This window comes from Myotis yumanensis, unplaced genomic scaffold (assembly GCF_028538775.1).
Source record: "Myotis yumanensis isolate MYYU_CA2020_CCGP unplaced genomic scaffold, mMyoYum1.0.hap1 SCAF_12, whole genome shotgun sequence".
Lineage (NCBI taxonomy): Eukaryota > Metazoa > Chordata > Mammalia > Chiroptera > Vespertilionidae > Myotis > Myotis yumanensis.
Genome location: NW_027223763.1, coordinates 30,718,188 through 30,740,833, shown reverse-complemented (window position 1 = coordinate 30,740,833; position 22,646 = coordinate 30,718,188). Strand labels below are relative to the sequence as shown.

Genomic DNA, 22,646 nt, shown 5'->3' with positions numbered 1-22,646 from the left:
TATTAAGAACACTATGCTATATATGCCAGGTCCCTTGAAACATATGCTGTGCAGATGTTTCTTTCCTGCAGCGACTGTGTCAAGCAGCAAGGATGGACCGGCTTCTGGCAAATTCCCCCATTTTTATTTTTTAAATGATAGCGCATGCAAATCAGTGGCCACCTCTCAGATTGGGCTGTTTAAGACTCAGAAGAAGACTGGCAAGCAATGACAATAAGCATAGCTATAAACATAGTGAATAAAGCGCACAAGGAGCCCCGTTCCTGTAGGAGGTTGCTGGCCTCTTCAGTCAAGGGATTTCAGCTGTCCTCAAGTTGTTGGTTTGACTGTCTTTGTTGGTCTGGCTAGCGGGCGGCGTCACTGGCGACGGGCTTCCCGAAGTGTCAGCGAGTTGAAGGGCTGCATCAAAGGGTCCATCAGGGCCGTGCTTGATGGTGGTGTCGGTGTCCGAGGAGGAGTAAGCTATACCCTCTGGGTCAGCTGATATGGAGGATGGAGGGTAGTAGAGAGAAAAAGAAAAGAAAGCAAAAGAACTACAAGGCATGGAAGTGTTTAGAAAAAAGAAGAAGAAAGGGAAGAAGGCAGTATCCTGACACAGCCCTTTCCTTCAGCTTCCCCTTTCCCTGTGGTCCAAGGTAGAAATGGGAAACAAGTCCTGTTGCAGTGAGAGGGCAGCTGCTGTTAGCCAGTCTCTGTCTTTACCTGGGTCCCGACCTGAGCTGGGCGTGGGAAGCGGGAAGCAGCTATGGGGGCAGGAGACCTCCCTCAGAAGGGGCGAGTGTTCAAGCCCCTGCATAGTTGGGGGGGGGATGAGGATCTGTGCCCCACCTCTGTTGACCCCCAAGTTCTCTCCTGCCGGCCCCTCTGCGACTGTGCCTGTCTTAGGTCGTTCCTCCCTGAGGAATCTTACCCATCTTTGACTAACCAGCCATCCTCCGGGGCCAAGCAGGGTGATGTGAGGTTCAGTTCTGTCTCCTTGGTAGCCTATGCCGCCGTGGCCTCCACGCCCATCAACTGCCTTGGGATCCTCTCGCCTGCTGGCGGGGCCCCAGCATTGATCACATATCTTGGGGAATCCAGGTTTCTTCTCCAGGGAGGGCCCAGCTCATGCCATTGGGTGAGAGACAGATCCATGGTACCAGCCACCATGAGGCTTCAACCTCAGCATGAACAGAGAGCTCAGGCAACAGCTATGGGCAATTGGATTGTAAGAAGAGGGTCCCTCTTGACACAAGGGCAAGAGGGGCCAATACAGGACAAGGGAGAGTCCCAGGACAGGGCTTTCTCAGCCCAGGATGTCAGGCTCTTGGCACAAGACAACTCCATGTATGGGACATATACCAAACACCCTTAGTCACGGCATAAAAGGGAGGTGCCCTTCCTGGAACAGTAGGGTAGGGAGATTCTAGAAAAGGCTGTGTTCAGGAGAGAAGGAGAAAGGCCAAAGAACCAGCAAACAAGTAGTTAGATTTAAAAAAAAAAAAAAAAAAAGGAAAAAGGAAAGAAGATGTGGGGCAAAGCTGGGACATATGGAGGCACATGTGATCCTCCCAATGGACAGATTGTTCCAGCTCAGGGCTGCACATCTGCTGCAGATGGGCACTGGTCAGGTGTGCTAGGGTGAGGTGGAAACGGAGGGCGGTGAGACATACGGTCGGACTAGACGGTCTGGAACCCACACAGGTGAGTCTGCATCCTGTGGAAATATACAAGCATATCCTCTCCCCCAGGTTAAAAGTATATCAGGTCCCTTCCAGGCTCCTGTAAGCAAGTCTCTCCATTTGACGAGGGCTTTAGGTTTAGTTAGATCAGGGTTCCAATGTCTGTACATCGGGGAATTTCCCTCAGAATCTATATTTAGTATATTAATTACAAATAGAGTATGTTGTAGAACGTGATGAGGAGAGGAATATTTAAATTCATTTTCTTGTAATTTTTTGTAACAGGAGTAAATCAAACACCGCTGGGGCTATATAATAGAACTCCCATTTGAGACAAGATATCTCTTCCCCATAATGTAAAGGGGATAATCGTAATTACATAGGAACAGAATGTTCCTGAATGTTGATCTTCATCAGCCCAAGTTAAAATCTGAGAACTCTTTTTTACATTAGATGCCTTGCCTAGTCCTACTAGGGAAGTGGAGGGCCAATCCTTCCCTTTTATCTCCCTTCCAGGGAGTAAAGATTATGTAGCTTAAGCGTGATTGTTTGTAGTTAAAGTGATTAACTACCCGCCTGGCACTTAGTTAAGGGGTTGTATCCCCTCCCTAACCTCAGGGAAAAATCCCCACCTGGGGAAACAACCTTTCTCAGAGAGGTGACCTTGGTTAAAACACATGGTGCTAAGGAGAGCAAACACATTAAGAATAATATGCTATATATGCCAGGTCCCTTGAAACATATGCTGTGCAGATGTTTCTTTCCTGCAGCGACTGTGTCAAGCAGCAAGGATGGACCGGCTTCCGGCAGATATCTAATATCAACATTTGTTGAAAAGGCCACCCTTTCCCTATTGAATGGTCCTGGCAACCCCATATCATTTAAAAAAAATCAATTTATTAAAATTTTTATTTTAGCTCTGGCCATTTTGGCTTAGTGGATAGAGCATTGGCCTGTGGACTGATGGGTCCCGGGTTCGATTATGGTCAAGGATACATGCTTGGGTTGCAGGCTCGATCCCCAGTGTGGGGCATACAGAAGGCAGGCGGTCAATGATTCTCTTTCATCACTGATGTTTCTATCTCTCTCTCTCCCTCTCACTTCCTCTCTGAAATCAATAAAAATATATATTAAAAATTTCTTTTAAGATCTTTGAGGAAATTGAAGCTCTTCTCTCTCAAACACAACTGGAGTCTGGAGCTTTTTAGGTTACAAAAATGTATTGTAAATAAAGTGGAGGTTTAAGAAACGCTTTTTAATACACCAAGGAATTCAACACAATCAAGAAGTCTAATATAGGGGTTTAAAGTTGCCCTTGGAGCACAGTGGAGGGTGGGAAAACCTGTGATCACGTGAACGCCTGCACCTGAGGCAACAGCCTGTGCAGCAGGTGCTGCTCCAAAGAATGGCACCCCCTTTGTTTTTTGGAATGTGATACAAATGCAGTGGAGAAAGCATAGACTCCTTTTATAATAAATGGGCCCCAAATCTAAATTAAAAATTTTTTTTTATTGATTTGTTAGAGAGAGGGGAAGGGGAGGGAGAGAGAGAGAGAGAGAGAAATCAAGGAGAGAAGATCAGTAGGCTACTTCCTGTATGCCCCCTACTGGGGATCAAGCCATACCTCAGGCATGTGTCCTGACCAGGAATCCTCCTGTTTCCTGGGTCCATGCTCAACCGCTGAGCCACACTAGCCAGGCCCAAATCTAAAACTTGACCAAGAATCATCTAATGCCACAGAAATATTGGAGAAGGCCATTTAAGCAAAAATTGTAACATTTTCACAAAATCTGTTAAATTATGTATTAAAGACCACATTTTGTTCTTATCTCTACTCTTCTGTGCCAATTTCTTTGTTAGATAACTCAGATGAGTGCTATTTATTCAAATGGCCACATTTTATATAAGTGACCAGTCCTTAGCTCTGCCTTTGATAAAATACAGTTGGCAGATTTCCCAATTTTTTAAAAAAATGAAATCTCTGAGAAAGTTTATTTTTGTGTGCATCTGTCTAGATTTCTTTTGCCTGCTAGAAAAACAGCATATAATTCTCTACCCCATCTCTGGAAGTTTTAAACCATAGGGAAATGAACAAATCTAGTGTGGTGGTATTCAAGATCCTGAAGCCACTTAACACTTCTCCCCAATATAACAGCTCCTTCAATTTGTTTTAAGTCAATGAACCAAGACTTACTTTTATAAAGCATTCTCCGGACAGCTGTCCACTTGTTTTGTGGTGTGGATTCCAGATACAATGACATGGGTTCAAATACCAAATACACCTCTGAGCACCTGGGTAAAGGGAACAATAGCAGCATCTACCTCCCAGGGTTGGTGGAGGAGGAATAAGAGAATTCACTGAAGTGCTTGAATAGTGTCTGTCCTGTGTAGGCAGCAGTGTAGCTACTGCATTATTTTTTTAGATATATTTTTATTGATTTCAGAGAGAAAGGGAGGAGAGAGATAGAAAATCAATGGTGAGAGAGAATCATTGATCAGCTGCCTCCTGCTCACCCACTACTGGGGATGGAGCTCACAACCAGGGTATGTGCCCTGACCAGGAATTGAACTGTGATCTCCTGGTTCATAGGTCGACACTCAACCACTGAGCAACACCGGCCAGGCCACTACTGCGTTATTTTTAACCAAAGGCAACATTTTATGTAAAGGGTTCACTGGTGCTTATAAAGAATATGGGTGTAAGAAGAGTTTTGGCTTAAGAAACCTTTTGTTAAGTTTCTGTGTGTCTAAAGAAAAATTGTCCAAACTCCTCTATGGTGAGAACAGGGGTAATCCCTCTCAAATATCCCCCTGAGGAGACTGCAGACACCCTGGGACTCATGGGGGCAGGAATACACCATCAGCATCACAGAAAACCTCAAACCACGAATGGAAGTCCAAGTCCAGGCAAGCTAGCTAAAAGGGACCTTGTGTTTGTAATCAATCTTCTTAGGGGGAAATCTGTGAGAGTTAGAAAGGAACAAAATCACTTAGTAGGACTGCATTAGACTTAGGAATCCTACCAGCACCCTTTCTACCTGCCCTCACAACATAGTAAAGAGGACACCTGTTGATTTATTACATATTTCTATTTACTGTAGTTTTTTCATCATTGTCATTCTTACCTTTCAGCTGTCTCCCATTTCTCCCTATCACAGCCCAGAGAATAGTGATGAAAGCTGGGGGAGAGAACATTACCGAAAAAACACCTTTTTATTATAAAAATGTGAACAAAAAACGCTCCCCATCCCCAAGCCTCAGGCATTGATTAGCCCAGCTCCCTGGGCGTGGCAGGGATGAAGTGCCCAGCACCAAGGTCCCAGGGGGATTAAATACCCAGGTAGAGAGGCAGCTGCTGAGGTCTGTGTCCCAGGGTGAGTGGCTGGGCCAGCTGCCTAAGGGGCAACCTTTTTTTGTTTTTTTAAATATATTTTATTGATTTTTTACAGAGAGGAAGGGAGAGGGATAGAGAGTTAGAAACATAGATGAGAGAGAAACATCGATCAGCTGCCTCCTGCACACTCCCTACTGGGGATGTGCCCACAACCAAGGTACATGCCCCTGACCAGAATCCAACCTGGGACCCTTCAGTCCACAGGCCGACGCTCTATCCACTGAGCCAAACCGGTCAGGTAAGGGGCAACCTTAATGAAACCTCTGCTGACCCGAGACCCTTGTATCCACACAGAGCTTCCTGAGATGATGTAGAAAATATCATCACAAACATCACTATACATCACAATTCACCCCCATCATGTATACTCTGCAGTGCTTTCCCGTGCAGATAAGCCTGCTGGGAATCTCGTTAAAATGTAACTTCTGAGTCAGCGGGCGTGGGCTAGGACCTGAGACCCGCACGTTCCCAGGCCGCTGGTGCTGCCAGTGTGCGGACTGTACTTTGAGTGGCAGAGCTTCTCCTAGCAGAGCACTCGCGCTTCCTTCCTCAGGGGTCCTTCTCTACTGCTTTGACATTGCAGCTGTTGGCCGGGAAGACCTGGCAGGCAATCATGAGATTTGACACTGACAGGAAGCTCACTGCCACATGGGGTTATCCTCCACTATGTGACCCTCAAGATGGCCCAGGAGGCCCTCGGTTCTTAGGTCTGCACTGGGAGCTGCATCCCGAGGGTGCGCAGCGCCACCAGCTAGCTGTGCGCCGGGTGCAGAACCCCGCAGCCCCGACAGAGCACTAGAGTTCCTCCAAGCACAAACTCAGCAGTTTCTGCATCCTCTAATTTTGTCAGTCTTTTTAGCTTCTTCTAGAATTTGGAAGTTAGAATGGTGAGAATGTCGGTCGTGCCAGGAAGAACTGAGCTGGTCTTCAAAGTGATGCTGCATTTTCACGCTTAGCCTCTCACTGTTCAGATGAACAAATACGTCTTCTCCTAAGGGGTCTCCTGTCCTCTTTTTTGTTCCTCTCTGTTCTCGGCTCATTGAGACCTTGCCCTGGATGGTCATTCACCTTCGCATATACAGCAGCGTTAACTGACATGGTAGATAAGAACTTTTTAGGGCTTCAGACCACAGTGGTGGTTGCAATTCTCCCCTCTCCCGTGGCCCCTCGTGGACATTTTCTATTATGTGCCTTTTGATGAATTGACTTTAAAGATATGTGGTTTTCTTTTACTATTTTCAAAATTTTCCCCAGAAAAATCTTCATCTGTCAGTAAGAGAACTTTGGAGGTGGTTTTGGAGAGAGACACAGAACATTTCTAATTTGAATACAATGAAATCTATTCTCAAGGAAAATTCTTTTACTTTGGAATTTAATTCTGTTGTGTGTGTGGCTATAGTTTTGGTATATTAGAGCAGAGTGAACCTTAGCCTGCAGCTTCCCGAAGCCCAGTTGACCTCCAATTTCTCCTGAATTTACAACCAATTACATCAGTGCTATGCAGGTAAAATGCAAGTGTTGAGGAACCAACATGATCTCTGCCCTGTTTGGAAACAGACACGAATGCAGCAGTAGCAATCATGTAAGAATGTTGAGCTGATCATAATTTTTTGTTTTGTTTTGTTAATCCTCACCAGAGGATATTTTTTCCATTGATTTTTAGAAAGTAGGAGGGGAGAGACACACACAGAGAGAAACATCGATGTGAGAGAGACAAATTGATGGTTGCCTCCAGAATGTGCCCCGATTGAGCCTGCAACCCAGGTAACGTGTCCTTGACTGGAATTGAACCTGACTCCCTTCAGTCCTCAGGCCAATGCTCTAACCACTGAGCTACCAGCTAGGGCTGATCATAATTTTTTTTATGTCCTGTAGTTTATCTGTTCAGTTTCATCGCTGAAGTTTCAGGTCCTGTCTTAGTTGCTTCTAGCTACCACAACAAAGTACGGATCAGGCGGCTCAATCATTAAAACTTCATTTTCTTGCCCTAGCTGGTTTGGCTCAGTGGATAGAGAGAAAGCCTGTGGACCAAAAGGTCCTGGGTTTGATTCCGGTCGAGGACACATACCCGGGTCTTGGGCTCGGTCCCCAGTAGGGGGCATGCAGGAGGCAGCCAATCAATGATTCTCTCTGATCACTGATGTTTCTATCTCTCTCTCTCCCTCTCCCTTCCTCTCTGAAATCAATAAAAAATATTTAAAAAAAACTTTATTTTCTCATAGTTCTGGAGGCTAGAAGACCAAGATCAAGGTTTCAGCCAATTAATTTTCTGGTAAGAGATCTCCCCCTGGCATGCCGATGGCTACCTCTTCACTGTGTCCTCACATGGCCTTTCCTCAGTGCATACATCCAGAGGGGGAAGGAACTGGCTCTCTGGTGTCTCCTCTAATAAGGGCACTAATCTTATTGAATCAAGGCCCCACCAATATTTTCTCATTTAACCTTAATTACTTCCATAGGGGTCCCATCTCCAAAGAGGCACACTGGGGCTTTCACATATGAATTTGCAGTAGGAGGGGACATAAACATTCTGACCATAACAGAGTACCTTATAGATTACAAGTTAATCTCCTTGTAATAAATTTTAAATCTCAATTTTAGCACTCAGGGGATATGGCCTGGTCATCAGAACACCCAGGATTCAGTCTTATCTTCAGCTCTTCCCAGATGAGAGATAAGACAGGTGTCTCTGAGGTCCTGGGATCTAGCTTGTGTTCATGAATAACAATTACAAAAAAACAAACAAACCCACAAACAAAACAAACAAACCACAAACCCTGTTGTACAAAAACAGCCCGTGACCCTCAAATTAGGACCAGCCCTGTCATAAAAATGCCAAGAACGGCTGAGAAAACAGACCTCCGCCTACTCAGCTCTCCATCATGGAGCATCTGGGAGCTGTCTAGCTCCTGGATTTGGAGGTCACCGGGTAACAGGTTCTTGTGGTTATGACTTCTGGAATGGGGTCCCCTCACTTCTGGATTCTCCTCCTCTACCCCCAAACACACCTGCTATCCTGTTCTTGGCCAGGGTCACATCCTTGCCCACTCCAAGGCTAAACAAATATCCCTTTACTAGTACTTGGTTTCTCAAGAAGGCACCGACCTCTTACTCTCCAAATTACATGTGCTGCACCTGCCAGTCACCATCCTCTTTCTCTCTGATTCCCATCTTCTTTGTTCTTCGAGGCTTCTAAAGCCATCACTGCCTGAATCCCTCCTAAGGAAACAAGCCTTCTTTGGTGTGCACAGCGAGTTAACTGACAAATGTATTTAATGCAGCAAATGAGCACATGTATCTTTGGCTAAGGGACAGCCTTCATGTAGGTGGAGAGTAATCTAGGAGGCGAATATATTAGTCACGACTCTCCTTGTTATGGCGGTAGAAGCACAACTCTGGCTTAAGAGAAATAATAATAATAATAATAATTAGATTTATAGTACTTGAAAATCAGGGGTGGCCACGGCCACAGGATTGGATCTAGTGGTTCAAACTCAGGTTATCTCCCTATCATTCCCCTTCTCATCTGACCTTCCATTTGCAATGGCTTCATTCTTCTGGGCCACTCCAGCTGCCAGGGGACATGGCCAACAGCAGTTCTAGGATAACAGTTAATGATTTGTGACCTTAGTGATTTGTCTCCCAGTATTTCCTAGTCTAAAACTATGGGAGTTTCCTAGTCACTTAAATGAAGAACCTTATTTTGGCAGTTTCCCTTCCAGGGTTACGTTAGGACAGTGTGGTTACCCTGCAGGACTATATAGGAACAACGTAGAGTTACTTTTTCCCCCTGCTAATCCTCACCCAAGAATACTTTTCCATCAACTTTTAGAGAGAGTGGAAGGGAGGGAAAGAGACAGAGAGTGAAAAACATGGATATGAGTGAGACACATCGACTGGTTGCCTCCTGCACATGCACAGGGCCCAGGATCTCCAGCCTGCAACCGAGGTACGTGCCCTTGACCTTCAGTCTGAGGGCCTATGCTCTCTCCACCGAGCCAAACCAGCCAGGGCTAGAGTTACTTCTTGAAAACAGTAACGAAGGTTCCACTAGCTGCCTTCTTAGAAAGTTGTTAAACGTCATGACCACAAACAGAATTTAATGCCCAAGTCATTTTTATTCACTCAGACAGCCAAATTACCATGAACAAGGATTATATCATTATAGCTGATATTTTTAACGGTTTCAATAATTTGCATCCCAAGTTCTAAGGCCTACATACTAAATACAGATTTAATGAAATGTATAGTTTTATTACACAGTATAATAAAAGTTACTGGTATGATCCTGAAATTAATATTCCAATTTGGTTCTGGTTGTCTAGTCATCATCAGAGCTGTATACCTCCACTGTGCTTCTACAGGATGTTTACGATGTCCCATGAATAATAGGGTTCTAGCCGGCTGGTGTGGCTCAATGGTTGAGCATCGACCTATGAACCAGGAGGTCACAGTATGATTCCCAGTTAGGGCATGTGCCCAGGTTGCGCACTCCATCCCCAGTATGGGGCAAGCCAATCGATGATTCTCTCTCATCATTGATGTTTCTATCTCTCTTTCCCTCTCCCTTCCTCTTTCTGAAATCAATAAAAACACTTTTTTTTTTTTTTAAAGGCAAAGACCTTGTATGCATAACCCATGGACACAGACAGTGGGGTGGTGAGGGCCTGGGGCGGGGGAGGCTGAAGGGAGTTGATGGGGGAATAAAGGGGACATTTGTAATACTGTCAATAATAAAGATTAAAAAAAAAAGTGTACCAGGGCCAGGCCCTGGTTGAGTAGCTCAGCTGGTTAGAGCTTCTGCTTAATATGCCAGGGTTGCAGGTTCGATCCCCAGTCAGGGCACATACATACAAGAAGCAACCAATGAATGCATGAATAAGTGGAATAACAAATCAATGTTTTTCTCTCCCTTCCTCTCTCTGTGCCTTCCTCTATCTCTAAAATCAATATTTTTTTTAAATTAAAAAAAAAATAAATGAATAAAAGGGTTCCAGGGTCAGTGTACTTGGGAACAACTGGATTAAATGAGTCTTATTACCACAGAACTGACGCAGTGACACACAATCACACATCTGAGGGGAGAGGTGACAGCATATAAACAGAGACCTGCCTGACCACAGAGTGCTTGCTTTCTTTGGAGCAGCTCACAGCACCTGGGCTCCACAGGACACACTTGAGGAAGTGCTGATGGTCTGATTATTTGCTTTTTAAATTCAAATAATATCAGATTTAAGGGAAAGGATCAAAATTCACTGACCTGTTGTCCAAGCAGGTATTTGCTTGAAGGTGACTTTTCATTTCAGGTGAAAATATCGCAATGTCGGCACTGACAGGGACCACAGATAATAAGATCTGAGATTGTAAAATGAATTGTATAATAAACCACCTGAGGATTCTAATACCGTAATTTTGTGAACTAATATCTAGGCCCGTTGGCAATCTGCTCTCTGACCCTGCGTGAGTAACTGGGCCATTTTCCAGTTTAACCTGTCTACCTGACCAACTGCATTCCCTGCATTGTTTATTCCACCACAAGACTTGCTTTATCAGTTTACTTTATAGACTCCAAGGGCAACTGAGGCACTGGCCATATCTTGTGACTCTACCTGCTGATCATGAGTCAACTGAAACTACCCATTCATCGTATCTCACAACCCCACTTGCTGAGACCACTGGGCCAGTAGACCCTGGAGAGTCCAGTTGCCCCGCCAATCAGAAAATGGATGATGTAAGTTTATGGTCTTGTTTACCTAGCAACCCTCCCTTTGATTCTTGTTTTTAAAACCCTTGCCTATTCTTTCCACCTTAGAGAGTGTCTCTGGCTCATGCTGAAGGCTATGTTCTCTGATGTGCAAATCATGTAAGAATCAAACTCTCTTAACTCCTGTGGACTTTCAAGTCCTGAGGAACTTGAAGAAATACACATAGTTGGACACCCTGCCAGGATGTTCTAATGAGGGCTGGGCACATGCCCATGAAAAAGACTCCCAGCTGGTTCTGAAATGCAGTCTCTGATCCAGAAATCCAATGTCCAGTATTGGGACATCAGTCAAGAGTTTTCTTTCTTAAAATCTTACTTACTGCTTTCTTTCATTCAGTGAATATTAACCAAGTGCCTTCTCTGTTCCAGGCTCTATGCCTGGCAATGGCTTGACTCCATGCTAAAACCAAACAGGAAAGTTGTTCTTGTTTCAGCTTTAGTTTGTCTTCTGTTGGCGGAAGAGAAAAGAGACTATTCACCTTCATTGAGAAAGACTATTAAAAAAAAAGACATAATATATATATATATATATATATATATATTTATTTATTTATTTCAGAGAGGAAGGGAGAGGAAGAGAAACATTAATGATGAGAATCATTGATTGGCAGCCTTCTGCACACCACCTAATGGGGATCAAGCCCGCAACCCAGCATGTGCCCTTGACCGGAATCAAACTGGATCCTTCAGTCCACAGGCCAATGCTCTACCCACTGAACCAAACCATCTAGGGCTAGAAAGACCCTTTGGAATCTTGAAAGAACTATTCTCAAACAGATTTCTAGCATATATCTTATATGTCCTATTGGCGTTCTTGAACAGCAGCATCCAAAAAGGCAATTCTATAGTAAAAGAGATACTTGTGAGATTGTGGTTTATAATAATATGTATATTTGGTCTACACACACACACACACACACACACACACACGCACACACACCTTTCTGGCAGAGTTCCTAAAACACTTGAACAAAGATGTCTCTTATTATGTTAATGAGATGATTTTTGGAACACCAACATGAATTACAACTAATCTGAATCTGTTTTAGGAAGAGCTTAAATTACTATAGAGTCTACCATGAATTAAATACAAAATACCCTGGCCTGGATAGAAACAGCAAGACAGTTGTCTCCATGTCTGAAAAACCTCAAGCTAAGCTCTGGAGCAACAGCAAATCTTGTTCAATGGCAGGAGTGCCATTTGGATATGCACTCTGATTTTTTAAATAGAAAGAAGAGCCAAATTAAACTGCTCATCAGTACCAGCCAAGGGAGCTCATTGAGAACAGAGTCCTGAAGTGTTGACCATCAACTATTACTTGGAAATGGCTTGGGATGACCAATGAAAGGGAACAGTGGCACAGGTTATGAAAATAATAGGGCAAGATGTACAATAAACTAAAGAAGAGAAATCAACTTTTCAAGAAATGCTGTATCATTTACATGCCCCATTATTAACAGTTGCCTACTATAGAATTTTAAGGTTACATGCCATATATTGCTACATAGAGAACATGATTATATGTAACCATCATCAATGTACATATATGTGTGTGTGTGTTGAACCCTTGGAATTATCAACATTCAAGGAACTAGCAAAGAGGAACCAATTGAAAAGAGTGGGATAGAACTAGAAAAGATGGAAGCCAAGAAAGAGTTCCAAGAAAGGAATACTCAACAAGGCCCAAAGCAGCAGAGTTCAGAGAGAAGTACTAAGAAGTGCCCAATAAATTTGGCAGCCAGAGTCTCTAGTGACCTTGACAAGAACAATTTCAGTAGATTGTTAAAGGCAAAAGCTGGTTTACAGTAGGTTAAGGAAAGAAAGGGAAGTATGGAAAACATTCCATCCATTCATTTATTTATTCTAATGCATACTGAGTGGCTACTGGGTATACACTGACAGTTGGTTCCAAAGGGAAGAATAGAAAGAGAACAAGGTGAGGTTTTAAAATTTGTCCCAAGTACTTAGAGCTCTATTGGCCTAGGAATCATTGAGGGTCTGATTCGTTTCTATGTGCTTTATGTATATGATATCATACAAACTGTTGAAAACTATGAACAGAAGGTGAGTAAAGTGATAAATATTTAGTACAGTACAAGCCTTAGGTAAATATCTTCATGTGGTACAAGCGATCTGCCTACTAGGGATAATTTCTTCTTCACTCACGATCACCCATTGGCTGTAGTAGAAGCTTGTGGTCCTGAGGTCATTTGGACATTTCTGCAGGATCAAATGGTAGCTTCTCAAAATGAAAGTCCCTCCACTTTGCATACAGTCTCTGCTCTCCAGTTGCAATATCCTCCACCACAAAACTTTCAATTTTTATGATTGGGATCTCAAATGTCTTATACTTCACATGGATGCCCCAGTCATGGCTGCAGTTCTGTCTGGCACAGAATACCTTTGCTTTCTTCTCAAAAATCCCCACACTCTTTGGTCTGGGGTGTGCCTTAGTCACGAAGCACTCCTTGAAAGCATCTCCAACCACAGTGTAATGGCATTCCTATGGATAAAGGGATCAAACATAAAAAAAAAAAAAAAAGAACATTAGAACCAGTTCACAGTGATAGCGGTTCGCTGCTATTATTTCACACATCGATAATTATAGCATATTTGTAATTTTGTATCCTGATTATTTTTCTGCTTTACCATTAGTTTATAAGGAGTTTTTCATTATTCTGTATAAATTTCATAATCATTTTGTTTAATAAACCTAACTTTGGAATAATTTTAGATTAACAGATAAGTTACAAATGTAGTCCAGAGAATTCCTGAATTCACCTTTCCTGAATGCTAACTAACATCTTACATAACATAGTACATTTGTCCAAATTAAGAAGTTAATATCAGCAAATTACTATTAACTATAGATTTTACCTTTTTCCTAGTAAAACCTTTTATCTGTTCTAAGATTTAATCCAGGGAACCACACTGAATTTAGCATATCCTTATTTCTAATGGCTACATAATATTTAATTAAGTGGCTGTGCAGCAATTTTTAAAATGATTTCTTTATTGTTAAAATTAAGGTGTTGTATGTGTGTGTTTTTAACTTTTTAGCTTTTGTAAAATGCATGGACCATGACATTAGTTATAAATAAAGTATGGCATTCTTATAAATATCTCACCAGTAGTGAGTAAGCTTTAATTAGTGCTAAAAAATGACCCAGTATTCTTTGGAAAAGGCTGCTCACCTCTATCACTCTTATATCTGCTGTATGACAAGCAAAGGCTTTGCACTTTCTGCAGAGCAGTTTTTTATTTTTCTTATCAAGTGCAGGTTCTGCTTTTCCTTGACTATCCCTGATGAATTTTTCATGAATCTGGATCTGGTGAATCTACATGAGAAAAAAGAAATACCTCATAAATGTAATTAAAGTATATATACATCATTCATTTTGCATACACTTCCATGAACATGTCGTACCTGGTGACTTTGTAAAAATTCCATAGGTAATTTTATTGGTTCTCCTAACTCTTTGTCAGTCAATGTTTAACTGTGGCCTCCAATTGGTCTTTTAATTTCCTCATCAAAGTTGCCCATAGAGCACTAAAGATGTCCATAAAATAGTCATATGAACCATGCTTTCTACTTTAGTAGCCGGCAAAACTTAAAATGTCCTTCACAAATAGATATGATACATATGGACTGTTTCAGACATATTTACACCCACTTCCAAGGCATAAACCCAACTGAATGAAAACAGCAGGCAGAAGAGCCCTCACCATCCAAATTGGTTTTCTCCTCTTTCCTCTTCCAACCACAGAGAGCACTGTCAAATTACAGTAAAATTAAATGTATGTATGGTATGACGGCATTATATTTCAAAATTTAGGCCTTGGCTAAGTTCAACTTATGTTTATTATTTTTTAAAAATATATTTTATTGATTTTTTACAGAGAGGAAGGGAGAGGGATAGAGAGCCAGAAACATCAATGAGAGAGAAACATTGATCAGCTGCCTCCTGCACGCCCCCCACTGGGGATGTGCCTGCAACCAAGGTACATGCCCTTGACCGGAATCGAACCCGGGACCCCTGAGTCTGCAGGCCGACGCTCTATCCACTGAGCCAAACCGGTTCTGGCTATTTTTAAAAATTTTTTAAAATATATTTTTATGGGTTTCAGAGAGGAAGGGAGAGGGAGAGAGAGAAAAAAACATCAATGATGACAGATAATCATTGATCAGCTGCCTCCTGTATGACCCTTACTGGGGATCAAGCCTGCAACCTGGGCATGTGCCCATGGTTGGAATTGAACCTGGGATCCTTCAGTCCTCAGGCTAACGCTCTATCCACTGAGCCAAACCGGCTAGGGCCATGTTTATTTAAAATAAACATAAGGAGTTCAGCTGGCATGGCTCAGTGGTTAAGCTTCAACCTAGAACCAGGAGGTCATGGTTCAATTCCCGGTCAGGGCACATTCCCAAGTTGCAGGCTCGATCCCCAATGTGGGGCATGCAGAAGGCAGCCTATCAGTGATTCTCTCTCATCACTGATGTTTCTATCTCTCCCTCTCCCTTCCTTTCTGAAGTCAATAAAAATATTTTAAAAATAAATAAATAAAATAAACGTAAGGAGATTTAGATTTAAAATCTAAAGGGTGAAGAGAGGAAGGCAGACTAGCTAGGAACCTTGGGACCCTATGATAGTAAGTTCCCTGTTTGTTTGTTGTTGTTTTTCACCTCATATATCCTAGACTGGAGCTGAAGAAACTGGCAACCAGAAATACCTACGGGCACAGGTAAAAAAAGTTTCAACAGCCAGACCAGCGTGGCTCAGTGGTTGAACATCAACCTATGAACCAGGAAGTCACGGTTCGATTCCCGGTCAGGGCACATGCCCGGGTTGTGGGCTCAATCCCCAGTGGGGGGCGTGCAGGAGGCAGCTGATCAAGAGTCTCTCTCTCCTTCTCCCTTCTCTCTGAAATCAATAAAAATATATGTTTTTTAAAAGTCTCAACAAAAGCTTATTCTCTCAAGCCAAAAGGCCACGAAAGGGGCAGCCTAGAAGACAGAAAACTTTTAGCCAAGAAATATTCTACTCCAGCCAAATACCAAAGAATAAAACAAAACAAATAAAAAAAAAACCCTGTGACCCAATTTCCACCCATAGCAGCAAAGGCTGAGTGGGGAACCTAGATTTCCACTTTGTGGGGCTGTAATGAAATGCCCTAGCCCACTCACCTGGTGGTGTCAGAGAAGGCCAAGTAGGGAGCTAGGACTTTCATCCCTGCTTAATGGTAGCCGCCCCTCCCCTTGCCTATGGTGTCACTGGAGACCATGTGGGGAGCAAGAACTCCCACTTCCACCCAGCAGTAACAAGAAGCCTCCCCCTCATTGGTATCAACAGAAGCTGAGTAGGGAACTGTAGAGAGCGCCTGGGAAGGCGCATGAGCTGATTGTTGGCTGAGTCCAGTGGTGTCAGCAGAGCCACATCCTGGAAATATACTTGCCAGAGGCAGGTATGTTGTCAGCCTGACCTTTAGCTCAGGTGTCTGGGGGTGGGTTTCATTATCTAAGTTTACTCAGGGCCAGGAACGAATGCAATTATCTGGGCTCAGCCAGGAATGACAATTACAAAGAAGCCAAAAGAATGAAGAATTGTAGCTTGATCTTTAACCATGACTTCACCTAATTTCCTTTGTCTTAAACTCTAGTAAAACTTCCTGGTATCATGTTGTATATAATAAACGTGTTGCACTAGCTCTGGGTCACTGTCTCTCCATCTGAGGGCAGTGTCCCACCTGGCCCCAGCTTTACTTAAAGTCTTTGTGTCTGTTTCTTTTTTTCCTTTTCTCAATCCCCAGCCGCCCCTACTCAGGACTGGTCCGCTCTCTAGATGTGCTGGTCGAGGCCCAAGAGAGAAAACTTATAGGGAACCTGGACTTCTATTTCCACCTAGCAGTGATGAGATAATGTCCCTGTCTTCTCTGCCAGAAAGGTGCCAGAAAAAGCCAGCTAACACAGAAGGTTAAATAAGATCCCAAATCTCTTAATATAATATGAAAAGGTCTGGGTTTCAATAAAAAAATCACTCTTCATACCAAAAAACAGAAAAACCTCAAACTGAATGAAAAAAAAGTTAATCAATGGATACCGCCACTGAGAAGACAGAAGTTATCAGAAAGATTTTAAAGCAGCCACGATAAAAATGCTTCAATGAGTACTCAGAAACACTCTTGAAACATGAGAAACTATAAAGGCTCAATGAAGAAATGGAAGTCATAAAAATCCAAATGGATGTATTAGAATTGAAAGATGTAATAACCAAAATAAAAAGCTCAGTGAATGGGCTCAACAGCAAAATAGAGGAGACAAAGGAAAGAATCAGTGAACTGGAACATAAAATGATAGAAATTACTCAATTGGAACAACAGAAATAATATAGAGCACGAAAAAAAAAATAAAGAACAGAGCCCCAGGGACCTTTAGGAGAGTCCTGGAAGGAGAGGAGAAAGAGAGCAGAACTAAAAAGTACTGGAAGAAATAATGGCTGAATACTCCCCAAATTGAACATAACATAATATAAACTTACAGATTCAAAAAGCTGAACAAAAACCAAACATGATAAATCCAAAGAAATCCACACCAAAGCACATTATAATTCAAGTTCTGAAGACTAAAGACATAGAAAAAAAAAAATCTTAAAAGTAGCCTGAAAAAAGTGACACCTTACTTATAGAAGAAAAACAATCTGAATGACAGCAGATTCCTCATCAGAGACCATATGTTCTTCAAAAATAAAGGGGAGCTCTAGCCGGTTTGGCTCAGTGGATAGAGCATCAACCTGCTGACTGAAGGGTCCCAGGTTTGATTCTGGTCAAGGGCACATGCTCAGGTTGCGGGTTCAATCTCCAGTGGTGGTAGAGGGGAGGGAGCGGGCAGGAGGCAGCCGATCAATGATTCTCTCTCATCACTGATGGTTCTATCTCTCCTTCTCCTGAAATAAATAAGAATTAAAAATTAAATAAAAATAAAGGGGAAATCAAGACGATCTGAGATGAACAGAAACTAAGAAAATTTGTTTAGCAGTGGAATTTCCCTAAAAAAAAAAATGGCAAAAGGAAGTTCTCTAAACTGAAGGAAATGATAAAAGAAGGAGTCTTAGAACATCATAAAGAAAGAACATGGTGATTTCCACAATGTCAGCTATAAAATCAAGCATCCAATTTTTAAAAATGCACTTATATCTAATTATAGTCAGTTATATACTAAAATTCAGTTAAATACTAATAATCCCAAATATTTTAAATGTTACTATGGGCAGTAAATCCCAGTAAGTTAAAACTATTACTGCTATACTTAAACTCAACAGGTAAAGAGGCTCAACCAATACCACAAGTTAAGTTTATAGCTCACTGCCTCTCCCTTCCACCCATTGTAGAAGAAGCTTAATTCCATGCACTAAGGTGGAAAAAAGCAAAACCATAAAACCCTGATTGTGTGCTGTACTGGGTACACATCACGTTGGAAGTTCTTTTTGGCATTTTATTCTCTACTCCATGAGGAAGAAAAGTGGGCTTCCTCATTTTAATTTCAAACTAGCAACTGTGAAAAATGCCCTTTATACCTTATTTCTCCAGAATTAAACACTCCCAAATCCTGAAGCTTCCCTCAAGGAAATCAGTCCTTGGATACCTCTGGACCATCTACATGTTAAAATGGCTGCAGAGTCACCAGAGATTCCCTGGGGACCACAGTGCTCTAAGGAAGGTCGGCCGCATGCAGACAATGGACAAGGCAACTGTGGACAAAGCTTACAGTCTCCATCTACTTGGTGCTGCCCTAAAGAGTTTCTTCCCTCTCTTCTGCACGGTTTCTTCCTCCCATTAACGCCAATATGCAGGGACCAGGGTGCTCAGATCCCAAGCTCTTATCAAAACAACACAAAATCTGTAATACTGTCAACAATAAAATAAAATAAAAAACAACACAGAAAGGGGCCTCGCCTCAAGAAACATAATTCCTTTTAGTTTTAAGAATATAAGGTTGTTCCACTAAGCCTCTGAAAGCAAAGCCTTCCTCTACGATGGGATAGGGGTGATGCCAAGACTCCATGCTCCTAGCTGCCACATAATGACTACCAGCTACATTTGTTCCGAATTCCCTCTCATTCTTTTTTTTTTTTTTTTTTAAATATTTTATTGATTTTTTACGAAGAGGAATAGTTAGAAACATCGATCAGCTGCCTCCCGCACACCCCCTACTGGGGAAGTGCACGCAACCAAGTACATGCCCTTGACCGGAATCGAACCTGGGACCCTTCAGGCCACAGGCCGACGCTCTATCCACTGAGCCAAACCGGTCAGGGCTCCCTCTCATTCTTTACCATCTCTGCCCATTTGCATTCTATGGGTGTTAGGCGGATCCTAAATGCTATGCAATAGCCCAATTCGACAGATATGTTGCCCATTTTCTCCTTACTCCACTGCTTGACCTGATGTTCTGGCTACAAAAGAATGTTCATGCCTGGTCCAGCCTTCATCTACCTTATTAGACTTTTACTCTACTGTTTCTGCCACATATGAATCTAATAAGTAGCTTCTCACCTGTGGAGGGGATAAAAATTACTTCATATTAAAGCTAATATGGTTTTAAGGCCTTTATTGGCAACATCCTTATGTCCTACATAGGTGGCTCAGTTAAAAAACCCTATCCCTCAGTAAAATTATGGGAAAAAATTAAGAGAAACTAAGGAATTCCCCAGCAATTCTTCCTGAAAATATGTAAAAGGGGTTTTTAAAATATCTTGGTTTCCAAACTTTAGGAATAAATGTTTATTAAAAATGAGTAAACACTAACATAAAATTGTATTTTTGTCCTAAAATAAGTGTTAATTTGCTTTACATCACTGATTCTCAGTACTTTTTGAGCATAGAGATTATGACTTTTTAAAAATTGTGGCCACTGTGCAGTTGGTTTACTGAAATGGAAGGTTCATCTTTCTGAAGTTACAGTATGCCTTACACTTGTGTCCAATGACTTATTTTTTAGCACTTATTTTATACTAGGCACTGTGCTAAGCAATGCATACATTTCATTTTAGCCCCAAAACTTCTGTGAGTTTAATACTTTACAAATTTCCCCAACTTTACAAATGAGGAAACTGATGATTTTAAAAACAGAGTAATGACCTGAGGTCATACATCTTGTAAGTGGCAGAACTGGAGCTTTCACTGATTCTAATGTGAAAGCTCTCCCCCGGCCCGCCAGTGCTCGATGCTTCCAGAGGTTCTGAGATGAAAATCTCTGCAGAGTCTGGAGAAAGTCTGAGTGTGCATGTGCATGTGCGTCTATTTTCCCTCACCTAGTTCCATGCTTCTGAGTTATAAAGGAAATTACAATAAAATGAAGGTTACTACCAAGAGGCTGAACTGAACAGGTGATCCACTCCAAAGTACACATTATTATCCACCTCTACAATTAGACACCCAACACCTGCACAGGGCAATGGGAGCTTTTCTCTGGGGACTCCAGATGTTGGAAAGAGATCTGAGGAAAAGACCAAGAAAAACTATGTCTTGCAGTGTTAGGTTATTGTCCTCAAGATAAACTCAATGGAAGAGCGATTCTAGCTCAGTTTGCCTTTTAGACCTAAAAGCACAACTTCGGGCATCAGCATTAATAAAACATATTTTAATCTCATTGAGACTTAAAAGCAATGCTGAAACCGGTTTGGCTCAGTGGATAGAGCGTCGGCCTGCGGACTGAAAGGTCCCAGGTTCGATTCTGGTCAAGGGCATGTACCTGGGTTTCGGGCACATCCCCAGTAGATGTGCAGGGGGCAGCTGATCGATGTTTCTAACTCTCTATCTCTCTCCCTTCCTCTCTGTAAAAAATCAATAAAATACATTTAAAAAAAAAAAAGCAAAATAAACTAGATGTTCACTGCAGAACAAATTTTTAAGATTAAACTTATTGTTCTAATGCAACACTCAGCCATCTGATAAAAAGTAACCAACCTTCCCCACCTTCTCTATCTGTTACTTACGGCCAGATTCTGAAAGAGTAGCACAGATGAAAAGACTTACCTTTTTTTTAAATACTGTTTCATCCCATGCCTGGAGGCTTAGAATGGAGTCATTCATCATTTTTTCTTTGTATATGTTTATTTTTTCTTTTTCAATTACATCATCATTACTAGTCAGAAGAAAGCATTTGCTACCTCTTGCTCTTCCTCTGCCTGTCAAAAATAAATATTTCATTCGGTGCCTTTGATTTAAAGCTCTGATGAATCTGAGCATAGGTAAGCTAGGGGGAAAGTGAAAGGGGTATTCCTAAAGTGCAACTCTGGTTAACTGAATCCCGCTTTCCAGGGAAGCTGAGCCGTTAGAGCACAGACCGAGAGGCGGGTGTGCACCAGCCCGCTAGGCCCGCAGATGAACTGGGAGCCCGCCACAGACTGGCTTCCTCGCAGTCTCCCTGCTGCAGTGTGATCAGACAGCCACACTATCGGAAACACTGCTTGACAGAGAGTCCAACATGAATCCTCATGATGACACTGTGAGGGCTCTCAGGTGAATAATAACAGATCCTCCCTCAGGAGCCCTCTAGGAAATGGGGAAATAAGCTATGTTCACAACCACAAGAATATAGGTGGAAAATGAGAAGTGCTGAAAGACATAAAGAGTTCCGGATGTTCAAAAGAGAGATGACTGACAGCTGGGGGAACTTGGGACAGGTGATAGGGAGGAGGAGGTAAAACGATCATCAGCAGCAGTACATGAGCAATTCCTTCAACAAGGAGAAAAGATGGAGTCAGGTTGGTGGAAGTGAATCATGAATAAAGGGGAGGAATTGGAAAGATAAATGGGTGCTCGATTTGAAAATTCTGTAACATCAAGCTTGGCTGGTGTGGCTAAGTGGTTGAGCGTCGACCTATGAACCAGGAGGTCACAGTTTGATTTCAAGTCAGGGGGCTCCATCCGCAGTGGGGGTGTGCAGGAGGAAGCCGATCATTGATTCTCTCTCATCATTGATGTTTCTATCTCTCTCTCCCTTCTCTGAAATAAAAAATATATATATTTAAAAAAACACAACTCTGTAACATCAAGAAAATTGGGGAACCACTGCAGTTTCTATACAGGGAAGTGACACGTTCAGAGCTTTTTCCAGGAAAGGTAATGTGGCAGCTGCTGTTACAGAAATTGAAAAAGGAAGAGAGACTAGTTAGGAGACTCTGGTGCAAGTGGGACAGAGAGCTCCTTGGACCCAGCGGGCCCAGCGGCACCACACGCACAGCCAGGAGAGGTGTGCATGCCGACTGCCAAAGCCCCAAACCAACGGGAATTATCCTAAAAACATGTCGATCAGTGTTGGCCAAGTGCACAGTTTTCATTGTGAACAAGAATTAAAATAGTGGACAAAACCGTAGCCACCCAATCCTGGCCCAGTAAGTCACCTTTCGGGCAGTGATACCAGAGTCCACTGTGCCACTGGCAACACACAAGCAGGACTCAGTAATTGAGAAAGGCCGGAACGACAGGTACACTCACAAGTCAGACAAATTGGTGACATTTAAAACAGCACCAAAGCTTCTCTCACCTCTGGTTTGGATCATTTTGATGACATTGCCCACGTACTCGTACAGGATGACCAGATTGCACTGCGCAATGTCGATGCCTTCATCAGCAACTGAGGTGGCGATCAGAATCTTCTTATCGCCACTGGCTCGGAATGCATCCAGTACACACTTCTGTGCTGGGAGGGTCATTCCTGTGCCAGAGTCAGAGGGCATTACAACTCACCAAAGAGGGAATTTTACCCTTGAAGAAAAGCAGCTATTAACTATGGAATGCTTACTGCATGCCAGGGACTGTGATAAG

At 42.6% G+C, this 22,646-nt stretch overlaps 1 protein-coding gene across 4 annotated transcripts in view; it reads right to left on the bottom strand.

Moving 5' to 3' along the window:
* Positions 1-12,649: 12,649 nt before the first annotated feature.
* Positions 12,650-22,646, bottom strand: part of RIGI (RNA sensor RIG-I) — a 58,517-nt gene continuing 48,520 nt past the window's right edge. For all 4 annotated transcript variants that reach the window (XM_070431386.1, XM_070431385.1, XM_070431384.1 and 1 more), the window contains exons 15-18: positions 22,366-22,536; positions 20,853-21,004; positions 14,015-14,158; positions 12,650-13,323 (exon numbers count right to left, since the gene is read on the bottom strand). In XM_070431386.1, the coding sequence (XP_070287487.1) occupies positions 13,027-13,323; positions 14,015-14,158; positions 20,853-21,004; positions 22,366-22,536 (764 nt within the window). In that variant the 3' untranslated portion in view covers positions 12,650-13,026. The remainder of the gene's footprint in view (positions 13,324-14,014; positions 14,159-20,852; positions 21,005-22,365; positions 22,537-22,646) is intronic.